Below are 18,126 nucleotides of genomic sequence, written 5' to 3' on the forward strand. Positions count from 1 at the left end.
ATATTTTAATAAAAAATTAGAAAAAAACTTCTAAAACCAAACATTAATTAAATACCTACAAGAAAATTACGCCTATTAAAATTTTACGCCCGGGGATCAATCCCCGGCTTCCCCCCCCCTAGTTCCGCCTCTGGCAACTAGTATATATCGCGAAAAAACCGCGGACGCAACTAGGACAAAAAATTATTTAGAAACGCAATTCGAATGCACCAGGACTAGATCATTGTCTACGTGACGAGGTCTGCGCGTCGTAATCGCGGAAGGGGTACATTATTAGTTATAACATGACAAATTTAATTTGTCATGAATTATTATTTCACAGATGGTCGTACAGAACCTTTAGCGATCATTGCGTAAACATTGTCACCCGTGTATTTCTTATGTACCACTGTACTGTCTGTACTAACACACGGCGCGCTCGCTCCTAGCGCAAGTCACAAACCATTTTTTAAATATAGCTCCTGTTTACTTAAATAATATTTTCATTATATATAACATACAATCCAAACCCGGATTAAAATAATTTCGGGCCCAGGGCTAAACAATTTTAGAGGTCCATGACCATAATCAAAATATTTCAAAAAAAAAAAAAATTATATTTATAAATTTATTTCTTACTTTTTAAAAAACAAAAATAAAAATGTTAGGTACTTGTATAAATAATTGTTCATGTTTCTTTTGATTTTCGAAAAATACTACAATTATTATATCCAAATATTTTTGAATTAATAAAAAAAAGTATTATTCGGCAGGGGTCCACTATTGTTTGATATCTGTATGGCCCCGAAGCCATGCCCCCCACCCCCCTTAATCCGGATTTGATACAATCTGTTATACAATTTAGTTCGAATTATATTTATAACCTAATTACTTATTAAAATGCGTGTGAAATAATAAATTTATTACAATTAAATAATTTTTTTAATAAACGTTTTGTATTTTTTACGCTATAACTTATAGGTCATTAAAAGTACTTTTCGTAAAATAGTGTTTTATTCTTCTTTGACATGTATAGAAAAAAATCATCTTATTGGTGTGCGCATAGCGTAAACATTATACAATTCATAGTGTATTATATGTATATATTTATACATATTTAATATGTTTGTGATTATTCCACTGAAATATTTATAATATCCACATTCCAAATGTGCCCATGCGATACGACCAACCTAACCTAAACTGAATTTACTTCACTATCTTCACTTGGTAAAAATGTTGGGTAATGATCAATTCTTCATTAGTAGTTATAAAGTATAGGCTAAAGATGTTTTTTACGCATAATCGTCAATCATTAAAAAAATACATTGAAAAATGTTAGTAAAATGTTTGTTGTTCAGTATAGCTGGGTCAGAAACGCCTTAGTACAATTAAAAAGTATTTATAATTAGTATTTGGACAGTTATTTATTATATATACAAATATAAAATAGTGGCCTTAATAGGTTATGTTTTATAATCATATAACTAAGTACATTAATCGTATTTCCAAAATATTCCGTATATTCTTAAAATACATCACGTATCTCAAATAAAAAATATAGTCTTTTGTATAGAACACAACAAAATAGTAAATAACACTGTACATATTATAATAGCTAGGTAGTTACCTATTATTACTTTTTGGTCAGTGCTGGGTTTGTAGACTAGAAGTCTATGATTATAAAATAATAATAATAAATAGTTAGTATATGAAAAACAATTTTTTGAAGTATTCAGAATATAGTTTGAAATACATAAATAAAACAATAAATACAATGTATTCAGAACAGGCAGACAGGCATGTACTACCCAATTATATACGTATTATAATATTATTGAACAACGCGGCGTTATTAATAATATTATAAACGATTTTATATTTTTTGGTTCAACAACAAAATCATAAAAAAAAGTATCTTAATAATAAATATATAAATCAACCAGGATACCAAGTAGATTAATCGGGAAGGCATTTTATTTATCACCCCGTCGTCACCACCGAAAATGCGTGTAAATGTTATTCGTCGCCGGGCACGAGAGCACTTGATAGCCGTTGTCGTCGTCATGGCCGGTCGTCGAGGTGTCATCGTCGTCCTGTTGCCGTTTTTCGCTTGTCCAACGGTGCTGTTTAGCTTTCCAATTTTCATCGTCACCGTTGCTGTTGCGGTCGTGATCGTAATCGGCCAACGTCGATTGCTGATATCGGCGGTCGGAAGTCGTCAGATCTTTAAAACCGTCGTCGTAGTCGTGGAATTCGTTCGAATCGACCGTTGCCGCCGAATCGGAAACGACTCGGTTCGCAGTACTCTCCTGCGATTGAGTCGAAGACTCGAACCGTTTGTCACTATCGTCAGCAGTTTCTCCATCGCCATCTTGTCTCCTGTTATCCTGTAGTTGGTCGTCCGTCCGATATATCACTGGTGGTCGTGACGACGGAGGCGGCATCGGTGGTGGTTGCAGCGATTTTATCGTTGGTGATCTACCCAAAATCGCATCTGGAACCGATGGCGGTTTTTGGTGGTCGTTTTTGAATTGCGGCCGTTGATCTTCGTGCGCCTGTTGCTTCCAATAGACACTACTCTCGTCCACGGTGAAACCGTGGCCGCTTGCGGAACTGCCGTTCTCTCCGGTCACGGTGCCTTTAGCTGGAGACAAAGAAAGAAAAATGCAAAATAAGAAAAAGTTCACGTTTTTGTATGATATTTTTTTGCATTATAAATTTATATTTTCGATGAATCCGTGTACTCAACTAGTCATATAGTCGCAAATTGACACATTCGATGTTAGCTTAGGGAGTAATAAAATAATTTGTTTCATAATATTTTATATAAAGGGTATTGTCCATATATACAAATATACAACACACGTTAAGTAAAATACATAACATGGTTGTTTATTTTTAAGAAAAATAAGTTTAATAGAATTATTAAAACAGACAATTAATAGGATGCCATATTCGCGTGTGTTGCTCTATCTTACAAATGTACAACATGGTAAATTTGCGTCCAGTAGAACCAATTTAGTATTTTAGTTTAAATATTAAAGCGAACTCAGCGAATATATTATACCAAGCGACCAATTATTCAATTTTAAGGTATAAACATAATTTGTGTTATCTCGTAGGTTGTTTACAATATTTTAAGTAAATTATAAATATTTTTAAATATTAATATTTTATATAGGTACTCATAACTTGTTAAAAATTAAAATACCGTAAAATATCAATATATATAATATTCTTACTTTTATGTTTGATAATAAGTCATACCCTATAATATATAAATTAAACGTACAACATTAGAGCTGCCAAACGTATATTTTAATATGGTATGCGTTAATAAGATGGAAACAACAAATACAAGTCTTTTTAATAAAATTCTATACAGGTCGTTTTTAAGAAATTAAACATAGGAAATTTTCCAAATGCTCGAATTCGTGTTATGTAAATGTTTATGTAGTAACTATAGTCTGTAATGATGTACGCCTAAGCAATCATATATTTTTTAACGTAAATCTATAAAAATAGTATAAGTTTAACATTTTTATAAAATATGAGTATAAAAATTATCAATATAATCTGAAATGGGCATGATGGAATCAATCATACATGTTTTATTTTATCATTTCATGATTTAAATGACGGTACTTATACACTATATATTATAGACATTAATATTAATTACTTAATATAATCTAATAATAATGAAATTATGCATTTTTGCTATAGTAGAATATATTATATTATGTTCAATATTCACGTCTTATTTTATAAGAAAAGTGTTCATTATAATATTAAAAACTTATAATATTATCTCAATATGGATGTACGCATAATTCTTTTTTTATATTATTAACATTATTTACATATAATTTCTTAATCTTCGTTGTATAAATTTCATATTTTAATTCTAAATAACTTAAATTTATACGGGGTGTCCCATGAAGATCTGACAAATGAAATAACTTTTGTTCGTTTATGTAAGTTTTTTAAATGCTTATTCAAGTTCTTAAAATGATGATTTTAAGCACTTATTTAAAGATTTTAAGTGCTATAAGTCCCGAGTTCTGATTATAAGTAAGAGTGAAAATAATATATAGAATTTATTACAATTAACCAAAATAAAAAATTAAATATTTTGAATATCAATGGAAGTTATAAGGATTGCATTCATGCAAATTGAAAGTTTGATATAGTACATATTGAAATATTGAAAATTATATCAGAGTAATCAAAAATTTAAAAATAAAACTTGTTTTTGACCATTATATTTCTAGAAAAGAATGTGTGATATCATGCAAGCAAAACCATAAAAAATAAATAATATATGTATTTCTATTTTTTTTTTAATACATACCTTGATTGGTTGATTCTTTTTTTTGGTCAACTACCATTGACGATTTCATAAAACGTTGATATTTAGGCTGTTGACGATGCGACCAATCATTGTTGTCAGCCATGTAACAACAGTGCAAAATTCCAGGATCTATAGGATGCGCCTCTAAATAGATTATAAAAAAATACATCAGTTATAAAAATTACGAAAATAAAAATAATATTAATAACAGTCTATGGTGAAAATAACCACATAAACAAGCTTATGAAAATTTTAAACTAAAAAAAAAAAAAACAGGTATACCTTGGTCATTAAGGAGGTCACTATAATGAATTTGTTAAATTTGAATTGAATGATATATATTCTACACAAAAAAGATTCTAAATGACTATCAAACAATAGAGCACGTTGTATAACTTTTCGATCAAACAATTGAGCATACATAAAAATCAGAACAAAACCAAAATATACAAAAAATAACATACTAGTAAAGAAATAGATAGTATATATAAACTGGTATCGAGAAGAAAAGTTCTAACATGACTTGTCGAACTTCATAAAGTAGTCGCTCATTATTTGAACAAGAATTTTCTGAGTGATATGGAGATCTATCAACAAATAAAATAGATTTCTAAACCTTTTCAAGAAAATGACATGATAAAAAAAATGAAATATTTGAAGATAGTTTATTAAAAATGAATAAAATTGCAATCAAAAATATGTTTTTGGTTGTCTAGACAAGAAGTTTATCTAACAATTTTCTAGTTTCCAATGAAGCTGTAAAGATGATACTCTAATTAATTTCGTGATATAATTGTGAAGTGTAATTTTTGGCAATGGTTGTTATCAAAACCAAATTTTGGAGCATATTGAAATTGTCAAACTCACTGTGTCTTGAGTTAACAAATGTTGACAACCATTGTTACAATAATAAAAAAAATAAGAAACAATTGCATTCTTCACAATAAACACTCAAATTTAAAAATATATATTTTATTTATATATTTTTGTTGCTAAATAAATAATTATGTCCTTTTAACTTTCCTTCCCATGTCCGTGTGCAATACGTGCACAGTATAATGGTGTGAATAGGTTTGTGAAATAATTAACTTGATATATTATTTTTTATAACTATTTTAAAATATCATAATTTATAGAAAATAATAATATTAGTGATGGCAAAAAGTTTTAAGTCTCCACAATTATTCTATTCTGAATCACAATAAAAGCAAAATCAATTTTTCTGAAAACAGGTGAGATATTTTTATTTTTCCCTTATATTTTTGTTAGTTTTTCCCAAAAAACTAAAAAAAAAATATTAGGGATTTCATACTTTTGATTCTAAAATATCAACTAAAATCTATATGACTATACAAAGTTTTTTGTAAAATCCATTGGTAATTTTTAAGAATAAAGAAAAAGTTCTGCTTCAAAATATGACAGTAAAAATAAAATAAAAACATGCATCATTGTAAATTTGATTAAATTCCTAGAGGAATACATTCATCCGCTCAGAATCTAAGACATTAGTTAAGCAATACTACAACATATAAAACTAAAAAAGTTTTACCTGTGTTAAAAATGTATCCACCTGCATCGACTATGCATTCACGGCCACCAGCTGTGTTCCAAACTTTGCCATGACTTCCATCATTATGTATAAAGTTATTGGGGTCAAAAAGTAAATAAAGATACTTAGTTGTTTCAGCAAGGAAAAATGACTCCATCCTATTTTGAAGAGAATGCTTTTTGCAACTTTTAATCTAAAAATAAAGTTTAATAAATTAATAATTTAATTTAATGTATTATAGTTGCTTTGAATTCTGCTATTACTTATGATGTACGTCATTTTGTTTTAAATCTAATAAATAGTCAAAACAAATTTTACTTCATCAAATTAATTAAAATAACTTCAACTTAACTAGGATTACTGGTTTCAAGCTAGAAAATCATAACCTAATTTATATAACTTTATAGTGGTAAAAATTAATATTGATTTTATAATTCTAAAAAATTAAAAAGGAGTATTGCTATTTATTTAATATAGTAATATTAATTACTTTTTAAAATTTGTTTTTAGCTTAATAGTTAATTAGTTACGATTATTGAATGTTTAGAAAAATATATTAATATAACAACATTTTGCACAGTACTTTCCTTTAACGTCATACCACTACACTAATTTATACTCATAAGTTAAGATGTGTTTATGTGGATTGTATAAAAAAATTATTAACTGTTTTAATACATAACAACAATTTTATATTACTAAAAAATGAGTATTTTTAACTAAATTTACTTACATATTATGTATGTAAAGTATATTGTATATATTATATTGAAGTTATATATATATATATATAACTGTATGTGTATACTGTATATAATATATACAGTATATACATGCACACAATATGTATAAAATAGTCTATTCATATGTAACTATTTTTTATTATATTTTATTTTACTTTATTCAACTATTTGTATTTGTATTTATCATTTTATTTTATTATATTTAATTTTTTGTTGTTACCTAGTTTATATATATATATATATGTATGATGTATGTGCTTGCTGCCTACCTTAAGAAAAAGTAAGTAGTCTATTGATTCAAAAAATCTGTTGGTTGTTTACCTAGTTTTCATGCAACAATTTAAGATAGTATGACAATTAAATTAAATTGATTTTAAATCTATGCATGCACTAATCATAATACTTTTTGAGTTTTATAAATTTAGTGGTTAAAAAAAATTGAAAGACACTAAAATGTATTTAAAAATAATATAATTAAAAAAAAAAAAATGTTATTACTACTTATTATTTTATTATTAATACAATATAATGAATGTATTATGTATAATACTTGATATTTTAACACTTAATTTTTTTAATAACCATCAAAACCACACAAATAATTTGTAATCACTTTGAAAATATATATATTGATTTAGTTGTGTAGAGTTTATATCAATATAATAGATGATGAATTAATAGAATGTTGTACCCACTACATGTATTGTATCTATCTTAAAAATTAAGTAACATAGTAAATCTACAAACTAGATTCTTACCAAAGCTTATGTATATTAAATATTAGAGCAAATTTAAATGTTATCAAATTCTTAAAGGAGAGTATAAACTGTGCATGAGCAAATACTTTTTATTTTATAAAGAGTTATAACTTATAAGTAATTTAAAATGTATATAAATTGTTTTAAAATAAACACTACTCGAACACAGCTTTTATTCTTGTTTAAAAATATGAAAATTTTAAATAAATACAAATTAATAAATATAAATATGTATATTACCGTGGCATATCCACATTGAGTACGACTACTATGTTGAATGGAACGTAGAATGTCACTACCTATGTCTAGTAAATAAGGGTCTCCATTAGTTGCTTTATACAAATACATTGCAGACTCAACTAATTCAGGGCGTAATGGGAATGAATCTCTGGCAGCCTCTTGATTGACAACATTGTAAACTTCAGGAGTAAAACCGTATAATTTAAGTACATCATGATAATTTGACATTGATTTCATGGCAATATCTATGTCACCTAAAATAATAGAATCAAAATAAGTCTTAAAAGATAATATTAAAATGACATAATATTAAATATCCGAATTATTAATGATGTTAAGGTATAATTACCTATTAGACTTAAAAGCCCTGGCCAATATGATTCTAATGACTGATATATAGGCATTGTCACTTGGCCCTTTTGCATGTTCACCCAAAAATACCACCCAGTGGAAGTTGCTGAGTACTTATCAATAGGTTTTCTTAATTCATCAAACATACTTCTTAGATGAGGCAGGTTAAATAGCAGAGAGCCTTTAATTAAGTACTCAAAATATGAATCAATCCCACCACCAATGCCTGAATCATGCGCAATCCATAATCCAGAGGCCACGTCCAAATGATTACCCATTAATCCCATTTTAGATCTATGGTTGAACAACGAATGGAGAGCTTTTAAAGCTACCTATCAAATAATAAAATATCATTTACAGTTATAATGTTTAAAATAATCAAAAGAAAAACATTTTTAGAAATTTCATTATTTTGAAATGGAATGTTAGGTAAGTTAATTAACATGTGAAGTCTATTTATTGGGAGTTCAAAATTATAATATTCTACCAGTCTTTAAAATTTTTTTGATTTTTTAAAAGAAAAAGTTTTTTATTAATATATTTTTTTGATTAGCTATTAGCTAATCAATGAAAAATTAATTTACTTTAATGTTATATTTTAACCATAGGTATAAAATACCTAATTGACCAAGATAGTTATAAAAGAATAAATAAATAAAATAATATGACTTAGAAATTAATTTTAGTTTCACTTATCATTTATTAATAAAAAATCAAAAATTTCAAATTTAAATAATTCAAATGATAAGTTTTGAACTCACACAAAGAAATATATATATTTTCCATTAGATAAAAAATAAAAATAAAAATGTTATATATTTATTAGCACATTTTGTATTATTATTATTATTATTATTATTATTATTACGGAACCGATTTTATTGTAATAAAAAAATCATAGGTACATGTACCAATTTTTCTTAAAATATGTAAATATTGAAAAAATGTATTAATATTGAAAATTACAAAAATTAAATATTTTATAAATATTAATATTAAATAAGAGTAATACGAATAATATAGGAAACTCTTTTAAATAATAATTCGTTTTTCAATTTTGATATCACAACTCTGGGCATTAAAAAAAATTAGAAATTAGATGTACACGTGACTACCAAAAATGATTGTCAAACACTACTTTCTTGTTTTATATTTTTATTGTACGGCAATACCAATATCGATAATAGTGTATACAATATGCCTACATACCTACTAGTGCAATAACTGAACTAATTAATTAGCGGCATACCGAAAATAAGTATATAAATTCCATTTAGATAACGTAGAATATTAAATTTGGTGATCATCAAAAATTACTTATCTTGTTGTTTTAGACAAAGCAGATGATGTTAAACATTGTCATAAATCAAAGAAACATCAAAAGTCATTAAAATATGTATGAAATAAATACTAAAAAAAAATATATATATTTATAAATGTAAAATAAATTTGGGTTTATTTCAGTTAGAATGATTTAAATTGTACACATTTTTTATTAGATCTAAAATATCTCTTAACAATAAAATCCGTTCCCTATAAAGCTTCAACAACAACTAAGCTTTGTAATATTTTTTTGAAATATTAATATTAAAAATATTGATGACCTCTGATATGTATGTTGTATAGTATGTAGTAGACAGTAAATTATAAAAGATATGCATAAATAAATACTTTGTCGAAGTCCATAACTATTAATACACCTACTACTTCCTTTATAAATATATTATTATTTTTATTATGGAATTATGAAAATTAATTTTTAATTGATCTATAAAAAGCTTCATCTATTACACATATATTAGGCTATTAATTATTTTAGAAAATGATTTATTACAGAGTAGTAAGATTATATTATCATGTGTAATTTATTTATTTATAAATATTATAGTTGGAAATTGGATCAAACTGCTTAGATTTAATTAACATTAATTAAGATAAATATACAAAATCTAAATATTAATGATTTTATAAATTGAACAGATAACAGCAATTTATGTCATAAATAATTACTACCACCTATAGCTAAGTTCAAAATTTAATTTAAAATTTTTGGAAAACTCAAATAGCCTAAAATGTTTATTAATTACAAAAATGAATTGATAGCAACAAATACTATGAAGCATTGTGTATAAAAAATTTAATTTAACATTAAATTACTATATATTTTATGATCAAAATATTTATTTAAAACATTTGTATCAAAATTAGAAATTTAGAAGATAGGAATTACTTACGCATGTTATAGTAGTATTATGTAATTATTTAAATAGATACCTATTAAATATTTTTTATTTAAATTATTACAATTAACTATACACTTTTAACCAGTTCACTTAAATTGTAAATCACCTCAGCTGAATTTGAAAAAAATCAAAATATATTTTAAAATGATGGTGAATAATAATATTATAATATACTTATCATTTACCTGTTCAAATATAAAATCACCAGTTAGCCGAGACAAAGTTCCAAATTCTAATATGAATGTACCAATTCCTGCTGTACAAGTTACAGTTGTTTCACCTTCGGGTACACCAGATCGAAGATTAACTGTTCCATAAGGCATACCAGTAGGGGTATCAAATGCTGGTAATAATCTTCTAGCTACATCTTCAGCCATGCGTAACAATGGTCCATTACATGGCCATCCAATTTCTAATTCAGTTGTAGCTCTAATTATAAAGAATAATAATTATATGGTAATAATAATGTTTAGTTATGAACAGTAGGTATTGTAATTTATATTGAGTTTTTAGAAAAAATGTGTACCTATGAGATAACATATGAGCACTTAGCAGTCCACCTACAACTCTTATGTTTGTCTCAAAAACTGATACATTGATATCAGCGTCAAATGAAACATTATATTTTATGTAGTCAACTGCCTTATTAAATTCATCATGTAGTCCCATCACAACTAGAGTGTCTAGAGCATCAATCAATGATAATGAGTAACTATAAATAAGTTATTACATGTTTATTGTATATTCATTATTGAAATGACTGAACAAGGTGTATGTACCTGCCCCAAGTGTCCACACCATCACACGTCAATGGTCGTAACTCGTCATAAGGATAAGCATATTTCATATAGCCATGATAAGCATGTTCAAACATTTCTTTCACCTCCGATCTTTAAAATACAAAGAACAAATTAATTCTTCTATGGATTTGGACAAAAACAGGAAATGTTGAGACACACCTTAATTGTAAGAGACGATGACTGTCATAATGACGCGAACAGGAGCTGTGTTGAATGAGCAGTAAAATCATCAACGAGAAATGAAATAAACACTTCATTTTTTTGATTTCAAAAAATATCATTTAACAGATGCGTAGATGGGACGTGTATTTTTGAGCAATAGTGTTAGACATTATTATTTTTATTTATTTTGATGTTGCCGCAACACACTTGTTGCAGTCATCATCAGCAAACACGTTTGTGGATTATGTACAAAGTTGAACAAAAAATACTATAACATAATATTTATATAAGACTGGGTAATAAATTTAAAATTTTAATCGGTAAAAAATAAAACTGTTATCAGCAAACGTAAACTATTTCATACGTACGGGATAATATAAAAAATAACAATAACAATAAATTATAATCAAACATTACGTACTGAGATAAGGCGTCTACTGAATTCTGTACGTGTCTTTCTTACCCCCATACCGATAAGAGGAATAAGGAATAAAAGTCGACAGCCGACTGATACCGTTCCACCTCGGCGGCGCGTCACGTACAACTCAAAACAGTCCCCGGATCTAGTCAATAGCTTTATTGACGTTTCAAGCAGTCAGTAGTCATCTTTGTACTTTGTTCGCATTTGCATGACGTGTACGTGATAATGGCAGCGGGCACCGTAATGATTAATAGCCACATTGGCTCTCCGATATCGATGATCACTTTCAGTGAACTGTTTCCATTCATAACACAAATACTTTTCGGGGCCGTAGTTAGTATTTATCGTAGTCGCGTTTTTCGTTCGTTTACGCTCTAAACTTCTCTTGTGTTTCAGTTTTTGTTTACGTCGTTTGTGTACTGGATGTTGTACTTCAGGGCATCTCCTTGCGTGTTTCAGCATAGGACTGACGATGAAAAACACTTCATGGACGAAAACGGTCAGCAAAAACCGTTCCCTAGTCTGAAGGATGAATGCACTTTGGATTTGTCAGTCATAGTGCCTGCGTACAACGAACAAGACAGGAGTAAGACAAATTAATTTTTTTATTTTATTTGTTTTAAAATGTTGTGTTTAGTAAGGCCTATGCTCGAATCGTGCTTGCATTTCTTGACTGACGTTAGTCGAAAGTCAACATTTGAAGTAATTGTTGTTAGTGATGGAAGTGTCGATAGAACATGCGATATTGTTATGGAGTATGTACAACAGTATGGTTCAAATCAGATACGTCTTTTAAAATTACAAGAAAATCGTGGAAAGGGAGGTGCAGTTTGCTTGGTGAGTAGAATTTTTACTGATTAATGAGATATTCTAAGTATTAAGTTATTAAAATATATTTTTATATAGGGAATGCAAAGTGCACGTGGACGTACATTGTTATTTGCTGATGCTGACGGTGCAACAAAATTTGAAGATTTAGATAAATTAGAAACAGTATTACACTACTTAGCACCAAGTAATAATAAAAGATAATACACAAGATATTTTTTACTTAAGCTACTAAAACATAAATAAAAACTACATCAATTATCTCTTAAGTTGTATGGTTTTATTTGTACATGTAATTGGCATTTTGGAAAATACCAAATGGCTTGGTTTTGTTGCTCATTTAAAATTAATAGTTAAAATATCTAAGGAATAATGGACAAGTCATAATCAAAATATTATATTCTAACAAATTTATTTTATAGTAATATTATGCATTTGCAAAAAATGCTTTTTCATTAATTTAATACTTATTTATTAATTTAGACAAGATCAAAGTACAAATCTAAATTTAGAAATGATTAGAATTTTAGTTAGATTTATAAATACAATTTGAATTTTATGCTAGCGATTTTATGTAATTATATGTCCATTATACTTTTAGATATATTATCATTAAAATATGATATGATATTATTTCTCGAAATATTTAGATACTATAATATATACTAACTAAATAAAGGTGAACCTAAAACCTTATAATTTATTACTCAACTTGATATTTTATAAATTCCCCTAAAAAGTACTTAAGATTAAAAATTAAATTTATGTGGTATGTGAACTAGTTTGTGTTGTTTTGATTATCGTATGACAATTAAATTTATTATTATATTAAATAATAAATAATAGTAAAAATAATTCACCCAGCCAGATAGTACTTCACCTCTTAAAAATATTTATAACTTATGAACATTTGTCTCACTTCTATTTGTGTCTACAATACTGTTTATTCTACACTTATACACATATTGCTTATCGTGTGTTATTTATATTTTAAATAAAAAATAAAAATTGGTCAAGGATTTTTAAATATTGGTATACCATTAAATGTTTTATGTACCAAAGTATTTTTCATAAGAATTTTATAATATAGTGTAATTCATAATGTCCTCAAAGTTAATCTTACAATAATACATTCTAGGTATTCCACATTTCAAACATAGGTAAATAATAAATCAAATTTTAAGTTTTTTAAATATTGTTAACAAGTTAAATAAAAATTGTAGGAAGTACTTTTTTTATATTGTTTATATTTTTGTGTATTTATACAAAAATTATTAATTTTTTTTTCCATTTTGTTCAAATTATTTATGAAAAATATTTTATGTATAAATAATTTTTCCTAAATGAAATCAGTGTTTTTTAATATCAAAATAATTAATTGCTCTCAATTGAAGATTGTATAAAATAACTAATATTCTATACAATACTTACTATAGATAATGTTCTTAGAGATTGTTTCTATTCTAATTCATAAATATAGTATATTTTTTATTTTAATGTAAACATTTAAGCTAATACATTTTGTGAAATTATAAAATAATTAAATAACAAATTTCATAGTTAATAACAATTGATACATGCTCAACATTTTATACTTATTTTTTTATAGATTATTTAAAAATAAGTTATTGGTTATTGAACTTTTATCTTATGCAACAATTAAATTTATTTCAGTTTATTACATTTTACTTATATTTAACATATGTTGTTTATTAACCTACCATGAGTTGCAACACTGTCTTAATTTACTTAAAAAATTTTTTTAATTTTCTTTTAATACTTTATACATTTTTTATATTTAATTAGATGATATTACTGAGTGTGCTAATAACTTACATGCGGTTGTGTGCGGCTCACGTGCCCATTTAGAAACAGAATCTAAGGCTCAAAGAAGTATATTTCGTACTATTTTGATGGTGTGCTTTCATATTCATGTCTGGTTATTTGGTGTACGTACTATCAAAGATACACAATGTGGCTTTAAATTATTCACTCGACCAGCTGCAAGAATTTTGTTTGATAATTTACACGTTAATGGATGGTATATAAATAAATATATTTCTAAAACTTAAATTTTTTTCACTTATTTATTTTTTTGTTGTTGTTATTTATTAGGGCGTTTGATGTAGAAATGTTATACATTGCTGAAAAGTTGAAATTTAAATTAACTGAAATACCAGTTAATTGGACAGAGATTGAAGGTAAATTTAAAATAATAGTTAATTGTTATGATATTTCATTCATTTATTTTTTATAGGCTCAAAAATAGTTCCTGTGTGGAGTTGGCTGGAAATGGGTTTTGACGTACTTAAAATATGGTTTAAATATCGCATTGGATCATGGGAGATAATAACCGAATAAAGGACAAATCACCTTACATATTTATATCATTCGTTTTTTTCTTAAGCTATTAGAAAAGTATGTAAATTACGTACTTAGTTGTGTGTAAAAAATTTAAAAAACATATTATCTTGTAGGAAACTACATAATAATTATTTCTCCAATAGATATTCAACTGTAATAATTGATTGAAAAAAGACTTTAAAAAGTAAACTATTACTAAATTGAATTATTGCTTTTTACTTTAAGTAAAAATTAGCATTCAAATATAATTTTAATTTTACTTTTATTATTAGATTGTTGGAAGAAGTTCCTTATAATATGTAAATCATAAAACAGTTAAGCTAACAGTACAAAATATATGAAAATAAATTTGATAAATTATATATTATGTTCGAAATAACGCAATCAATATAATATTATTTAAAAATGCATTCCATATTTATATCACAAAAATGTTGATATTGATTAATAATATTTATAATACTAATAATGTTTCCTACTTAATTATTAGTGTATTCTATTTACTTTAATCCAAATACACAAACAATAATTTTTATTAAATAAATAATTACAAATACTTACTCTACTTATAATATAAATATACTTTCTTGACTTATCAAACTATATTTGAAATATATCACTATACAAAAATAACATATTACAGCTTTACTTAGAAATAAATGTGGTAATAAAGTATTAAGCAGTCAGGTTTTTTTATTTGTATAAATGCTATTAAACAAAATGTCTAAAGAATATTGGTTTTCAAGATTATTTAAATTACAGTTAGTAAGTACATTGAAAGTAATTAAAATACACATATATATATAAATATGTTTTTATTAATCATACAAATTTTCTGTCTATCTATTAATAATATTTTTGATATATCGATTTATGGGTTTTTTCTTATTGATTTTAATTAATATGTTAAAATAATTTTACCTTTGACTCAATACTAATATTATTACTTGTTTCATAACTAGTCATTTCTTTTTCTTAAATCTATTTGGATTTACATAGTTGGAACTGGTATTTAGAACACATGTACTTTTATTTATTAAATAATTAAATGATATTTAAGATACCCAATTAGACTACAATACATTGTGAAATAATTATTGTTCTTTAACCATAACTTTAGTCAAGAAAAATGTGAGCATTAAATGCTTAAATGCTTAAATTTTAAGGTTTCTAAATTAAACTATTTTATAATTATAACATAGTAATTGATGATATTCAGTATATATTATAGTATTTTATTTAAAAAAAAAACAATTTTTAAAATTGTATAACTAATTAAAATGAATTCTCATGGTAAAAATATAAATAATCGTTTTTTAAAATTATTTAAAGAATTTTAAATTAATAATAATTTTCAATATACATTTAAGTTAAATTTTTTTATTGAATGATTATTTTTAGTTAAGCATAAATATAATTTTTTATTATTTAACAACTTAAGATTTAATTAATATACTTTTATGCTATTTTTAATTTGTTAATCTTATACATATCTCATGAAAATTGGTTTTTAATTTCCAATGCTTTATTTAATGTTTATTAAACTAGTTACAGATTTGATGCTTAATAAATATTGATATGTTTAGCTATTCATTGATATGTGTGTGTATTTATTTTATTTATAAATTACATGGCATAAGAGATTTTTTAATGAATATGCTTTGTGTATACTCTCAACCCTCCTTTAAAAATAAATTTAACTAATAGAAATACCTGCTTTCTTACCATATTAACCTTACTCTGTTTTATTTTGTTGGCGGGAACCATTGGCACTATTGGGGGAGGCTAAGTTTATAAATGTGTTTTAATTTAAGTACCAACATTTATAATTTGATGAGAATATTTCCAAATTTACAAAGTTGAAATGTTAAAAATTAGAAAACATTTTTTTAACATGCAAAAAATATTTGTCATGATTGTTGGCAAAATCCACCCATAATTCTATAGACTTAGAATTACCGTTATAATCTTAGTAAACTACTAAAAACAGTCTGTATTCTTTCTTAGATATGATAATGAGAAAAATAAATCATTAAAGTCATTATTTCAAGATAGATTTATAAATCTGCCTATTATAAACATACAAAAAAAAAAATCTAATATTTTAAATATCAAAGATATATCAGAATAGATGATCTTACTAAACTAGAACATTTTTATTATCATCATTATATTAATAAAGTTAGGTACTTATAATATTTGAATTAATTAAAACATTAAAATTTATGTATTCTAATAAAATTATAGTAACACAGTAATTCTATTTGGTGATGTATTCATTAGTAAATACTTATGTTAATTTTTATTAAGTAGGTCTTATTTTAATTTTAAAAGTGTATTTTAATGACGTAAGTGTTTGATATTTGACTATAGCCTTCAAATTTAATAACTCAAATTTCAAATGATGAAAGCATTAATTAGTTATTACATTAATTAATTGAGGGTAAAATTCACTTAACTGCAATTCTACCATTAATCATTGATCAAAAAAACTTAATATAGTACCCATTTATACAAAAAACAACAAATATTTACTTTAATAATTAGTAAAATTGTATAGGTAAGGTTTTTTTCTAAATATCTATAAAATTTTTGTATATATTATACAACTGTCAATATGACTGAACTACATGTGGAGTATGAACAGAAAACTTCCTTAAAAAATGGCATTACACGCCGACATGTTCAAATTTTTTTCCTTTTTTAAAGCATAAGTAGGTATTAAAAATGTTAATAATGTATTGATTTTATTCTTTTTACTATTTGAACCTACTTATAGCCTTAAAGTGTTTTGATTATAATGTAGCATGCATTTTAATTGAAATGCATTAACCAAAAATATTTTAATAATTATATTAAAACAACATCTCAATCAACAAATGTGTAATAAGTAGATAGGTAGGTAGTTTATGAGAGTATGAGACATAGAGACGTTATATAATTATTCTAACTTCTAAGAACAAATGAAAGTGTGGGTACTTACAAGTATTTATTTGTACATTCTCTATCGATTGGATATTTTAAAGCGGTGTAGGATGTTACTTTAGTTTTTTATAATGAAAACCTTACCTGTTTCAACTTTTCAAGACATAATATATGCTCACGATAAATTTCGTGGGTTAAACGTGCTACTCTGTCAGTACCTATCTAATAGAGACATAGAGTTGATATTATTATTTAATAGATATTATAATATTATATTATATTGTCTTTGAGAGCCGATAATACCTATATCAACACAAATGCTTATTATCAATGTATAAATATAAAAATGAGTTTGACGTTAAAGCCGATTATATTTTAAATATATCGATAACATCGCATGCGCGAT

The 18,126-nt window shown here is 25.5% G+C and overlaps 2 protein-coding genes across 3 annotated transcripts; one reads left to right on the forward strand and one right to left on the reverse strand.

Annotated features, from left to right (window-relative positions):
- Nucleotides 1-1,501: 1,501 nt before the first annotated feature.
- On the reverse strand, nt 1,502-11,536 carry LOC113556192 (ER degradation-enhancing alpha-mannosidase-like protein 2). Of its 2 annotated transcripts, none has more exons than XM_026961001.2 (9): nt 11,180-11,536; nt 11,000-11,110; nt 10,747-10,903; nt 10,406-10,649; nt 7,976-8,309; nt 7,627-7,880; nt 5,886-6,078; nt 4,337-4,480; nt 1,502-2,626 (listed from the first exon to the last, which is right to left on the reverse strand). In XM_026961001.2, the coding sequence occupies exons 2-9, from the start codon at nt 11,019-11,021 to the stop codon at nt 1,974-1,976; spliced, it is 2,001 nt and encodes a 666-aa protein (XP_026816802.1). In that variant the 5' UTR covers nt 11,022-11,110; nt 11,180-11,536; the 3' UTR covers nt 1,502-1,973. The 2 variants fall into 2 exon arrangements, with proteins under 2 accessions (XP_026816802.1, XP_026816800.1); XM_026960999.1 differs by having other exon boundaries at nt 10,747-10,932; nt 11,180-11,535.
- Nucleotides 11,537-11,665: 129 nt separating this feature from the next.
- Nucleotides 11,666-14,816, forward strand: LOC113556193 (dolichyl-phosphate beta-glucosyltransferase-like). The gene is made up of 7 exons (XM_026961002.2): nt 11,666-11,936; nt 12,000-12,189; nt 12,241-12,440; nt 12,510-12,618; nt 14,238-14,472; nt 14,547-14,632; nt 14,689-14,816. The coding sequence occupies exons 1-7, from the start codon at nt 11,829-11,831 to the stop codon at nt 14,790-14,792; spliced, it is 1,032 nt and encodes a 343-aa protein (XP_026816803.1). The 5' UTR covers nt 11,666-11,828; the 3' UTR covers nt 14,793-14,816.
- The last annotated feature ends 3,310 nt before the right edge of the window (nt 14,817-18,126 follow it).

The sequence above is a fragment of the Rhopalosiphum maidis genome, chromosome 3 (genome assembly GCF_003676215.2).
Source record: "Rhopalosiphum maidis isolate BTI-1 chromosome 3, ASM367621v3, whole genome shotgun sequence".
NCBI classification, from domain to species: Eukaryota; Metazoa; Arthropoda; class Insecta; order Hemiptera; family Aphididae; genus Rhopalosiphum; species Rhopalosiphum maidis.